Source organism: Microcaecilia unicolor, chromosome 7 (genome assembly GCF_901765095.1).
Source record: "Microcaecilia unicolor chromosome 7, aMicUni1.1, whole genome shotgun sequence".
Lineage (NCBI taxonomy): Eukaryota > Metazoa > Chordata > Amphibia > Gymnophiona > Siphonopidae > Microcaecilia > Microcaecilia unicolor.
This window is the reverse complement of record NC_044037.1, coordinates 288,510,086-288,523,359: the sequence shown is the minus strand read 5'-3', so window position 1 is coordinate 288,523,359 and position 13,274 is coordinate 288,510,086. Positions and strand designations below refer to the sequence as shown.

Sequence of the window (13,274 nt, the reverse complement as noted above, 5' to 3'; positions counted from 1 at the left end):
TAACATGCCTCTAGAGCAGCTTAGTAAACAGGGCCCTTATTTTGTATCTGGAAAGGGTCTATTTGTGTTCAGTGTTTGTGAATGAGGGCAGGTAGTCTGTCTGCATGAAGTTTCTGTTCAAGCATCTGTAATAATTCAGCTTGTTCAGTTTCCCAATAGGTGTATTAATGTTCTAGGTCTGATTGCAATATTTATTATGTTACATTATCCTAGGTTGGGTCCTTTTGTATTACTTCTGTAAGTTAGTGGTGTTACGGTAAAGTTGATTAGCTGTATAGGTCCTGAGTGATTTTTGTAGGCTTTGTATTATAGATACAATACTTCACAATATGATTGGGACTGGAAAGGATCTCTGTTTTTATTGTGATTACACCTAAATCAACTTTTTTTGTATGGCAAGTTCCTAGGGAAATACCTTTTTTCTGCTTTGCATCCATTCTTTAGAGAAGCTATAGGGATTTCTGTGGATGCAAAATGTATGTTTAAATTAACAGCTTGATCGTCCAGTGTGCAGTGTTAGAGACTGGTATGTTTTTATATTAGATTTGTTAAGCTACATTATTTAAACTGCTACTTCAAAAGTATGTACCTGTTTATTAATACAGCTTATTAAGGTGTTTATATTTATTTCCCCTGGTACAAAATAAGTACCTTAAATGGGACATGATATACTGCCTTTCTGTGGTATTTTGCAAATACATTCAAAGCGGTTTACATATATACAGGTACTTATTTTGTACCTGGGGAAATGGAGGGTTAAGTGACTTGCCCATAGTCACCAGGAGCTGCAGTGGGAACTGAACCCAGTTCCCCCCCGGATCAAAGTCTGCTGCACTAACCACTAGGCTACTCCTCCAGTCAATATATGTAAACCGCTTTGAATGTAGTTGCAAAAACCTCAGAAAGGCACTATATCAAGTTCCATTTCCCTTTCCCTATTATAAAGAAAAGTTGAAGGATATACACCATTGTGGTAATTATTTTGCAGGATACTGTGATGTGTGTTGAGATGTTGACCAGACTTTACTATAATGGCAAAGCTTAAGCTATGGGATTATGCAAAATTATTTTAAAATGTCAGTGTTTCCAAAGGATTTCTTTTACAAAGCTGCGGTAGTGATTCCCATCCAGCAAATACGACAAAACTCATAGGCACTGAATGGGCTTTGTTGCATTTGCCACGCCAGGGATCACTACCGTGGCTTTGTAAAAGGAGCCCAAAAATTTCCATAAGTATGTATGAGATTTGTTTGGTGCAGGACAGACTATTTACTTAGACATCTGTCATCCAGTATAGCTAAGGCATTATTTAGGAGTATACCAAGCACACCTTGACACCTATATGCCTAGTGCTCCCTCGTGTTAAGTCTGGAACTCCGCCCTAAAGCCTGGCTATGCCACTGCAGCTGCTCAAAGGGCCCACTTAGTTTGTCTATTTTTAAACCGACCCGGTTCCATCTCTCAGCCAAAATGAGGGGACTGTCTGCACAATCACCACAATTCCTCTCACTGCTAATGCATTTATCAATAGAAATCAAACAAAATAAAACATGGAAAAGAAAATAAGATGATACCTTTTTTATTGGACATAACTTAATACATTTGTTGATTAGCTTTCGAAGGTTGCCCTTCTTCGTCAGATCGGAAATAAGCAAATGTGTTAGTTGATAGTATATATAAGTGAAGCTTCAAAGCATTTCAATGACAGTCTAGCAAGGTGGGGTGGGTAGGAGGTATGCATGGGTACATCAAAGCATTTCATTTCATTGATAGTCTAACAGGATGGGTGTGGGTAGTTGAGAGGAGAGTGATAAACAGAGCAATACAACTTTATGGTTTATAATGGGCTAGAAAACCCAGATCCTTGTTAGGTCCTGTCTGTTGGGTGTCAAAATATTCAATCATTCTGACTTCAAAGGTCTTACGTTCCTGTATTGTTTTAAAGTTACCTTTCAGGATTCTTACTGTGAAGGATGGAGGAGTGGCCTAGTGGTTAGGGTGGTGGACTTTGGTCCTGGGGAACTGAGTTTGATTCCCACTTCAGGCACAGGCAGCTCCTTGTGATTCTGGGCAAGTCACTTAACCCTCTATTGCCCCATGTAAGCCGCATTGCGCCTAAAAGCGCGGGGTACAAATTTAACAAACAAACAAATCACTGGTGCAGTGTCCTGGTCCTGTAAAGTGTTGGCCCACAGGGGTGGGAATCTGACTGGCACCAGCTTTCTTCATGTTGTGTCTATGTAAATTGAATCTTGTCTTAAGCATCTGGCCTGTTTCTCCAATATAGCATCCTTTGTTACATTTTTTACACTGAATGATATATATCACATTGGACGATGAGCATGTGAAAGATTCCTTTATGTTGAATGTTTTTCCTTTGTGAATGACTGTGGGGTCCCTGTTACAGGGAAATGTGCCCTTTTCTTTTTCAGTCTGTGTTGGGAGTTTACTTCTGATTAGCTTGTATTTTAAGTTGGGTGGCTGTCGGAAGGCCAGCACTGGTGGGGATGGGAATATCTCTTTCAGTAATTCATCCTCCTGGAGTAGGGGCTGTAGGTCTCTTATGATTTTCTTCAGTTTCTCCAGCTCTGGGTTGTATGTAACTACAAGGGGGGTTCTGTCTGTGGCTTTCTTTTCTTTGTACTGTAGCAGATTCTCCCTGGGTGTTTTGAGGGAGGAGGCAATATTCCTGGAGATTATTTTGGGGTTGTAGCCTTTCTGTTTGAAGGATGTGGTCAGGATTTCAAGGTGTCTGTCTCTATCCCCTGGGTCAGAGCTGATACGGTGGTATCTGAGGAAAATCATAAGAGACCTACAGCCCCTCCTACTCCAGGAGGATGAATTACTGAAAGAGATATTCCCATCCCCACCAGTGCTGGCCTTCTGACAGCCACCCAACTTAAAACACAAGCTAATCAGAAGTAAACTCCCAACACAGACTGAAAAAGAAAAGGCACATTTCCCTGTAACAGATCCAGCTGCAAGCTATGCCAAAACATTTCACAGCACCCCACAGTCATTCACAAAGGAAAAACATTCAACATAAAGGGATCTTTCACATGCTCATCGTCCAATGTGGTATATATCATTCAGTGAAAAAAAATGTAACGAAGGATGCTATATTGGAGAAACAGGCCAGATGCTTAAGACAAGATTCAATTTACATAGACACAACATGAAGAAAGCTGGTGCCAGTCAGATTCCCACCCCTGTGGGCCAACACTTTGCAGGACCAGGTCACTGCACCAGTGATTTCACAGGAAGAATCCTGAAAGGTAACTTTAAAACAATACAGGAACTAAGACCTTTGAAGTCAGAATGATTGAATATTTTGACACCCAACAGACAGGACTTAACAAGGATCTGGGTTTTCTAGCCCATTATAAACCATAAAGTTGTATTGCTCTGTTTATCACTCTCCTCTCAACTACCCACACCCATCCTGTTAGACTATCAATGAAATGAAATGCTTTGATGTACCCATGCATACCTCCTACCCACCCCCATCTTGCTAGACTGTCATTGAAGTGCTTTGAAGCTTCACTTATATATACTATCAACTAACACATTTGCTTATTTCCGATCTGACGAAGAAGGGCAACCTTCGAAAGCTAATCAACAAATGTATTATGTCCAATAAAAAAAGGTATCATCTTCTTTTCTTTTCCAGGTTTTATTTTGTTTGATTTCTATTGATAACCTTTAAGAGTGGACTAACACAGCTACCACACCTCTCTACTTATATAATGCATTTATGAAACCCTGCTCCAGGCTGGCAGAATATCAAATACTGTATGACTAATACAAATAAATAAATTAATTAAAGCTTGGAACCAAAGGCTAGCGCCGGGGGGGGGGGGGAAGAGGAGGCTCCGTGCGGGATGCGCAGCAGCACTCAAAGCACCCTCTAAACCGAAAACAGGGAGAAGCAACCCCCCCGCCCCCCCCAAACGGACGAGGAAAGAGAAGATAGAAATCCAGTGGCGGACCCCCCACTGCCACCCACCCGAGTTCCCAAGTTGATGTAGGTTATGTGGGGACGAAAAGTTGGGGAAAGCCGTTGGTAGTCCACCCCACTTCCGGGGCTCCTTTGCCACATTCCTCCACACTGGCCGCCTTCCAGCAGCAATGGATTAGTACAGTCCTCCTCCACCCTTCACCGAAAAGAAAAACGTCCCACGATTCTCTCGAAAATTCCTGCTACGCCGTCTTTAGACACCGCCTGTCACGCTGCTAAGGAGCCCCCGGGGGCCGTCGTGAAAGCGAGCTGACAAGACCCCCAACCGCCAACGGCCGTTACCTCAGAGAAAGTAACAGCACGCGCATCGCGCGCGAACCTCCCATTCTCATTGTACTGTCAACAACAAACTCCACTTACCAGCAGCACTGCACGAGCCCCTCATCCAAGCCCAACCGGGGGATGACAGCAGGGCTGTCACACGGGCACAGCCAATGGAAAGACCGCTCGGCTCCGCCCTCTACTCTTCTGTCTCTTACTACTGGGTTGTTGTTTGTTTGTTTTCCACCAGAGGGAGTGACGGTTGCTAGGGCACTCGGCCAGCTTTTCAGCTTCTTGTTTCCATCGTCCAAGAAACGGCAATGAGGCGAATTCCAGAGCCATGGCAGGCAGACGTTAGTTTCTAAAAAAGTTTTACATTTGTATCCCACATTTACACACACACACACACACACACACACACACACACACACACACACACACACACACACACACACACCATGTGATACATATATGGAACTATTTAACCTACCACAACCAAATTTTCAGGAGAGGTACATTGATGTGCAAGCTACATATTGAAATTGTTTGGGGTGATTATTCAGACCTGGTGGCCTTGGCATTTTACCAAATATATACATTCAGCACTGATCTGAATAAGTGGCAACACTAACATAATAACATAGTAAATGATGGCACATAAAGACCTGAATGGTCCATCCAATCTGCCCAACAGTCACACTCATTATCAAAGTCATGATTATATCAACAATGAATGCAATATAAAATACTCGATCATTGCCTCTCTATGGGTATTTCTGGGACATAGACCGTAGAAGTCCACCCGGCCCTGTCCTTAAGTTCCAACTACTGAAGTTGCCATCGAAGCTCACTCCAGCCTATCCAAATCCATCTTGTCATTTGCAGGACACAGACCGTAAAACTCTGCCCCGCACTGTCCTTACATTCCAAGTCACTGGAGTTTCTGTCAAAGCCCCCATAAGCCCATCCTAAACCAGTTTGCCATATACAGGACCCAGACTGTACAAGCTTGCCCAGCACTGGCCTTAGTTATTCACAGCCAGTCGCCATCTAAGCGCCAATCAACATGCAAACACATACACAACCATTTACGGTTTTTTAAAACCATTTTCTAATTAGAGATCATCTGTGTTCTTCCCATGCCTTTTTAAATTCTGTCACCATTTTTGTCTCCACCACCTCCCTCGGGTTGATGCAACCTAGTGAAATGTCTTCCAGGATCTTCAGCTACAAGATGTACAGACCAAATACTGAAAGTGATCCAAGAAGAGAGCGAGGCTTCTAACGCTGATGTTGTAATTCACCTGGGGACAAATTACCTGGCCAACAATAGCAAGTTTACAGCACAGAGAGCATTCTAGAAGTTTGGGGAGGGACTGAAATCTTTGGTTGGATTATGGCTTTTTCTGACTTCTTGAGGTTTCCAGTTCAGTTTCTTGCCTTCATATCTTCTATTGCTCTCTGGTCCCCTGTGTCATATTTTTTGTGTCATGTGTTTTTCATGTATGACCAAGGTGCAGTGTTCTTCTAGCTTGTACTATTTGTGTAGAGATCTGGTTACAGTCCTATTGGGTTTTTTTCGATACCTAATTTGTTTTTTTTTATACCTAATACAATCAATGGTCCTAAGCCATGCAGATTATTGCAACGGAATCTACGTGGGCTGCCAAGAACAACTCATAAAAAAACTCCAGACCACCCAAAATACAGCAGCCAGGCTGATATTCAGCAAAACACGCTTTGAAAGTGCCAAACCCCTCCGAGAAAAGTTGCATTGGCTCCCAATCAAAGAATGGATCATCTTCAAAATCTGCACCTTAGTCCACAATATCATGTACGGTGTAGTCCCAGGATACATGACAGACCTTATAGACTTACCAATAAGAAACAAAGTCAGATCGTCAAGATCGTACCTAAACCTACACTACCCAAATTGCAAAGGACTGAAATACAAAACAACTTACACAGCCGACTTCTCCTACATAAGCGCACAACTATGGAATGGGCTCCCAAAAGCTGTGAAAATAATCCACAACCACTTGAACTTCAGGAAATCACTAAAAACCTATCTTTTCAAAAAAGCCTACCCCAACGACCCCACGTAACCCTCTTTACCTACCAACACAGCATGACTATGATCGAACAGGACATCATGCAATCTTCATCCATTCCGACCCTCCATCGCTATACAACTTTGTATTTGTTATCCACCGACTAGGCTAACGCCTTTGACAGTACTATGTAAGCCACATTGAGCCAGCAAATAGGTGGGAAAATGTGGGGTACAAATGCAACAAATAAATAAATTGGGGGTTTTTTCACTAGGTTGTGTATTGGTGTTTTAGGGCCTGGTGTAATATTTTCAGTGCTGTTTTTCACGGATAAGGTGGTAGCTCTTCCCAGGGCTTTTTTGAGGGGGTACTTGGGGATACTGAGTACCGGCACCTTTTCAATTGTCTGCTAAAATTGACCCATGGAACCCACGTTTTAATTCTGCCTTGTCATAGATTCTGTGTCTGGTTGCAGGTGGCCTGGCTATTATGAGGTGGGCCCCTCAGTGATCACCCCACTCCTGAAGGGTGGCCTAGAATTTGAGTACTGGTACATTTTTTTGCTAGAAAAAAACACACTGGCTCTTCCTGTCCTGGGAGTTAGTGCTATTATAGTTTGGTAATGTTTTGAGTGTATTTTTTGCCTGTTTGTATGTATTGTTTTGCAGTGGAGGGATTGTATGTTGGCCATCCGTTTCAGATAAGTGTCACACTAATTTAATCCTCATAATGCTTGAAATACAATTTTAAATTGTGGTGGAAAGAAAAAAGGAAGAAATTAATATTGCACAAAGAAATTGCACATTAATTTAAGGAGCAGTGTTGTTAGTAAAATTTCACCATGGGGGTTGTGAAAGTGGACATTAGAACATCTTGTGATGTCTGAAGTCCTTTTACCCTCCTTAGAATAAGAAGGGAAAAATAAATAGTGAAAAGTGGACCTGTGTGGTTCTCTATATGTTGTAGTTTCACACTGTTTGGGTTGAGAAGACTTTTTGTTTCGTCATTTTTTATTAATTAAGTGGCCTTACTGAGGCGACACTAAAACATCAGAAAAGGTTTGAGAGACTAAATTATGAGACACTGCCTCTTAAGGGATCTTTAAATACAGTTGAATTATTTCCATAGATGTGTTGGCTGAGGGCAAGTGGGATGTGTAAGAGAGAAGAGAGGCAGACTGGCTGCAGGCTTCTATGGAGGCGTAGGCATCATCTACGAACACTTTTTTCAACCCGCTTTAATTCAGCTGCCTAAGGGCAAGCTGTGGCAAAAGGGGGCCTGTGCTGGCATCGGTGCGTGTTTTTCACACGCGCCGAGGCCCCCTTTTATTGCAGCAGGTAAAAGGGAAGTCTCTGTTTCCTGCAGGAAATGGCCTTGTGGCAAGTAAAGCACTTGAGCATGGTCATTTCGGGGGGGAGGGAGGAGCTGGGCGACGATAAGGGCTCCCGCGCTAACCCGACAGTCACCAGGCAGCGTGCGGCACTGTCCGATTACCGCCGGGTATACTCTGGTGCTATAAAAATAGATTATTTATGTAGTTCCGGATATGATGATGCACTAGGGCTGGGAAGTACCACTGGGCTGCTGCAGTAGCCCAGCAGTACTTCCTGTTTAGTGAGCGGTAAGCCCGCATTGGCCTTGCCATCGCTTAGTAAAAAGGGGCCCTAAGAGACTTATATTCTGTATATCTATTGAAGGTTACATTGTTTAAGTTTCTTGTCACTTCACTGTTTAGCATTTGATATATATTTAGAGACTCGGGCCTCATGCACAGCCACACCCACTTTAGCCTCCTCAAACAGCTGAGCCACCGATCATCTATGCTGTCTTCTGCCTTCTCTCCTTCTCGTCCACACACAGCTTGTCCCCTTGTCTCTCCCTCTCATCCACGCAATTTGTCTCCTGTCTCTCTCTCTCATCCACTCAGCTTGTCCTTTTCTTTCCCTCTCGTCCAAGCAGCTTGTCCTCTACCTCGCACAGCATATTTCTCAAACCCCCCTCCCCCTACTGCCTCCCACTCCTACCTTACACAGCCCTGGTGGTCCAGTGGTCAGCTGGGGCAGGAGCGATCCTCTTACACTCCTGCCCATGCAGTCATCAATCTCTGTACTGAAAATGCCAGAGAATGTGGTAAAGGCAGTTAGCTTAACAGCCTTTAAAAAAAGGTTTGAACAGCTTCCTAAAGGAAAAGTCTATAGACCATTATTAAATTGGACTTGGGGAAAATCCACTATTTCTGGGATAAGCACCCCCCTTCCACCCGGCCCAAGCATTCTCTTCGGTATTGAACTTACATCACCGACACGCAGCTGGCAGATCAGCTGAGCTCCCGTCGGCCTTCCTTTCCTGCCTGTGTCCTGCCCTCGCCGACGTTACATCACACGAGGGCGGGACACAGGCAGAGAAGGAAGGCCGAGGGGAGCTCTGCTGATCTGGCTGCTGTGTTTCGGAGATGTAAGTTCAATAGTAAAGGGAGGGCCCGGGCCGGGTGGAGGGGTGGCGGCAGCGGCGACAACCTCGGGGGGGGGGGGGGGGGGGCTTGGAAAAACCCCATACTAGCCCGTTTTTCATGGGCTCAACGGCTAGTAGTAACATAGTGGATGACGGCAGAAAAATACCTGCACGGTCCATCCAGTCTGCCCAACAAGATAAACTCATATGTGCTACTTCTTGTGTATACATTACCTTGATTTGTACCTGTCCTTTTCAGGGCACAGACCGTGTAAGTCTGCCCAGCACTATCTCCGCCTCCCAACCACCAGTCCCGCCTCCCACCACCGGCTCTGGCACAGACCGTATAAGTCTGCCCAACAATATCCCCGCCTCCCGCCACCGGCTCTGCCACCCAATCTCGGCTAAGCTCCTTAGGATTCATTCCTTCTGAACAGGATTCCTTTATGTTTATCCCACGCGTGCTTGAATTCTGTTACCGTTTTCCTCTCCACCACCTCCCATGGGAGAGCATTCCAAGCATCCACCATTCTCTCCGTGAAAAAATACTTCCTGACATTTTTCTTGAGTCTGCCCCCTTCAATCTCATATCATGCCCTCTAGTTCTACCGCCTTTCCATCTCCGGAAAAGGTTCGTTTGCGGATTAATACCTTTCAGATATTTGAACGTCTGTATCATATCACCCCTGTTTCTCCTTTCCTCCAGGGTATACATGTTCAGGTCTGCAAGTCTCTTCTCATACGTCTTGTAACGCAAATCGCATACCATTCTCGTAGCTTTTCTTTGCACCGCTTCATTTCTTTTTACATCCTTAGCAAGATATGGCCTCTAGAACTGAACACAATACTCCAGATGGGGCCTCACCAACGACTTATATAGGGGCATTAAAACCTCTCTATACAGCCTAGCAACCTTCTACTTAAGGCCACCGCCTTGTCACACTGTTTCGTCGCCTTCAGATCCTCAGATACTATCACCCCAAGATCCCTCTCCTCGTCGGTACCTATCAGACTCTCACCGCCTAACACATACGTCTCCCGTGGATTTCTACTCCCTAAGTGCATCACTTTGCATTTCTTCGCATTGAATTTTAATTGCCAAACCTTAGACCATTCTTCTAGCTTCTGCAGATCCTTTTTCATGTTTACCACTCCCTCCCGGGTGTCCACTCTGTTACAAATCTTTATATCATCTGCAAAAAGGCAAACTTTACCTTCTAACCCTTCAGCAATGTCCCTCACAAATATATTGAACAGAATCGGCCCCAGCACCGATCCCTGAGGCACTCCACTACTCACCTTTCCCTCCTCCGAGCGAATTCCATTTACCACCACCCTCTGGCGTCTGTCCGTCAACCAGTTCCTAATCCAGTTCACCACTTATATTTGTTATGCCACCATTTTGTGTTTGGCTTCTGTTTCTTAGCCACTGTGATATTTTTTTCCCAATGGAGAATATTTGATATTCTGCATGAATATAACTTGCATAAATGTTTAAAAAATGAGTGGGTACAAAAGACCTGTGTTTTTTTACATTTGCTTTTTCTGTGAATGGATTTTTGCAGGGAGACAATGTGTGTAGATTTTGAGATCCAATCTGTGTCTATTGTTATCCAGCTGTTCCCTAAACTTGCTCCTGGGACCATCTTCCCTCAATCTGGCTAAAAGTGCATGCGCTATGAAACCACAAAGAAACATATATATATATATAGTATGTTTCTTTTGGATAAGAGCTCCGCACCTCAGCTTTTGGTTGCACTATGGAACCCCACACATAGTTCTAGTCAAATTGAGTGCTTTTAATTTGTTAAATAGTCTTAAAAATTGTCTAATTATAAAAAAGAAATTGAGAGTTTAGTCTTGCACAAATGTCCATTAAGCTTTGATTTGATTTGCCACTGGGTGTTACTGTATTCAAAAGCAACACCCTGGTTAGGAGTGGTACAGGCCCGGTCTCTGTAATTTATCTTACTGTGATCTCTATTTTGTAATTTTCACTTTTATTTTAAGCAATATCACTTTTTAAACATTTATTTGTACTTACTTAGGATAAATAACCAGGAAACAAGTCAGGCCAATACAAAAGAAAAGGAACAAAAAGGAAATAAACCATTTGCTCACCAACTCTAGTCTACAAAGATCCAAAGATTGAACAGGAAATCATTTAAATTAAAATCATGCAGAATCATCAAAAGCTTGGTTGATCAATATTACAGCTATTACAATGGCAAAACAAGAGAGCTCTCAATGGAAGCCACAACCCATCTATTTGTGGCAACAAATACAGACAACTTAGAGGGATCAAAAATATATTGCCTATACTTATATTTCACTATGCATTTACAAAGAGATTTCAAATAAAAAAACCTACTCCGTCTCTAAGACAATCACACAAAAAACCCCACTTTAATGCCATCTGTAAGACTGCAGGCCAGCTATCCAATCCAATGACTACAGAAGGGATACTGTTCTGGATGTAACCCGAAGTCTGTCCTGAAAGCAGATATGCCAAGTTACATGCATTTGGCATATGACACATGCATCCAGGCTCCTTCTCCAGCTCTCAAGCATAACTATGTGAATCTCATACATTGCTGATCTCTCTCTCCCTGTCCTGTCCCTACTCCCGCAGCCTGACCCAGCATCTCTCACTTTCCTGGTTCCCATGGACTGCTAAATTTGCTTGACACCGCCACCGATAGTGCTAAACAGATCTTCTTCCCACCAAAGCGGAGCCTTTTTTCTGCTGCTCCTGCCTCCAGAAGCTATAAGTAATGTCAGAAGAAGCGGGAGCAGTAGAAAAAAGGCCTCATGTTGGCTGGAAACAGCTTTGTTTAGAACTACCAGCAGCAGCCTCAAGCAAGTTCAGCAGACTACTAGAGCCAGTAAAGTGAGAGATGCTGACTGGGCTACTGGGGAGCAGGAGAAGGAAAGGAAAGGAAGAGAGTGTCAGGGGGAGGTGAGAGAAAAGGATGCCAGGATGGTGGTGATGGGAGAGACAAAAAGATGCCAGGACGGGGGGGGGGGGGGGGGGGGGGAATAGGAAAAAGAGAGAAAGAGATGTTAGGATATGGTAGGGAGGAAAGAGAGAGAGAAAGTGATGCTAGGATGGGGGAAAGAGAAAGAGGTAACAGGATTTGGGGGGAGGAGGGGAAGAGTTGCCAGAATGGTGGGGAAAGAAGAAAGAGTACTTATGAGGTGCTAGACCTCCAAAGGGGAGATGGAGCAAAAGACAGGGAAGAGAGAGGAACACCTACTGGACCCCTGGGGAAGGAGGACAGAAGGAGGGAACAGAGGGAGAGATGCTGGCCTGATGGGGACAGGAGGGAAAGGGAGAGATGCTGGTATGTTGGGGGGGTGCAGGCATAGGGACCCAGAAGAGTTATGTTGGGTAGAAGAACAGAGACACAGCGGGGAGAGACGTTCAACACAGGTAGGGTGGATAAGGATGCAGAGAGAAGATGGGTGGTGGACGTGGAGATAAAAGAAATGCCAAATGGACAAGGAGACCCTGGCAAGACAATTAAGAGAAGATAGAGGAAAGCAGAAAACCAGAGACTGGGACTAACATGATTAGAAAAGTGAAATTACCAGACAACAAAGGTAGAACATTTTTTTAAAATTTTCTATTTATTGATTAGAATATGTCTGTTTTTGGAATGTACGTATGTTAGAACTGGTTTAAGATATGGAAGGTGCCCGCAAGAGTAATCCGATTCATTGGCCTGAAATCTTCAGCATTACACCCTTGGCGCCTCTGCAAAAGATGGATGCTCTTATCAACCAATCATCCAGGCAGGGATGTTCTCTTGTGTCCTTTCTACACAGGAAGACTGCCATCACCACCATGACCTTGGAAAAGATCCTGGGAACTGTGGAAAGACCATACAGCATTGTCTTGAACTGAAAATGCCATCTTAGAATTGCAAAGCAAAGGAAGAGTTGATGTGGAGGCTAAATTGGAATATGGAAGTGCGGAATTTACCAGCTACACAAAGGCTGTCACTGAATGCAGAGTTTCCATTCTGAAGTGGATCATCTCGAAGGAATGGTTTACATACATATGATCCAAAACTGGATGATATGCGCCTCCCTTTTTGAGAACTATGAAGTACATGGAATAGCAACCTTTTCTCCACTCACTTTATGGAACCAGGAGGACTGCCTCAATCACTAAAGAGTTGCAGTGTTGTGAGCACTGCATGTTTTTTTTGTGCAATACTTTGCACAGGGATTCCACCAACAAATCTGCAAGAGGTAAGCAAAACTCTAGCTTGTAGCCTTTCTTGATGATCTCAAGAACCCACTAAGCTGAGGTGACTTTGGTCCACTCTTCAAAAAAAGTGGGACAGATGTCCACCTATCACATCAAGTAAAGAGTGGATCTGTACCTCATCATTGTGAATTCTGTGTTGCATTGGAAGAATGTGAAGGTCCCCATTTAAAAATGTGCAGATATTATGGGTGAAGGTACTAAGCTGTGGTAAAATTTC

At 43.8% G+C, this 13,274-nt stretch overlaps 1 protein-coding gene across 3 annotated transcripts in view; it reads right to left on the bottom strand.

Moving 5' to 3' along the window:
* LOC115474845 (leucine-zipper-like transcriptional regulator 1 homolog) overlaps positions 1-4,465 on the bottom strand; it is a 55,150-nt gene extending 50,685 nt beyond the window's left edge. The window contains exon 1 of one of the 3 annotated variants that reach the window (XM_030210539.1): positions 4,379-4,465. In XM_030210539.1, coding sequence (XP_030066399.1) covers positions 4,379-4,403 — 25 coding nt within the window. In that variant the 5' untranslated portion in view covers positions 4,404-4,465. The other 2 variants (XM_030210541.1, XM_030210540.1) reach the window with 2 other exon arrangements.
* Positions 4,466-13,274: the final 8,809 nt, after the last annotated feature.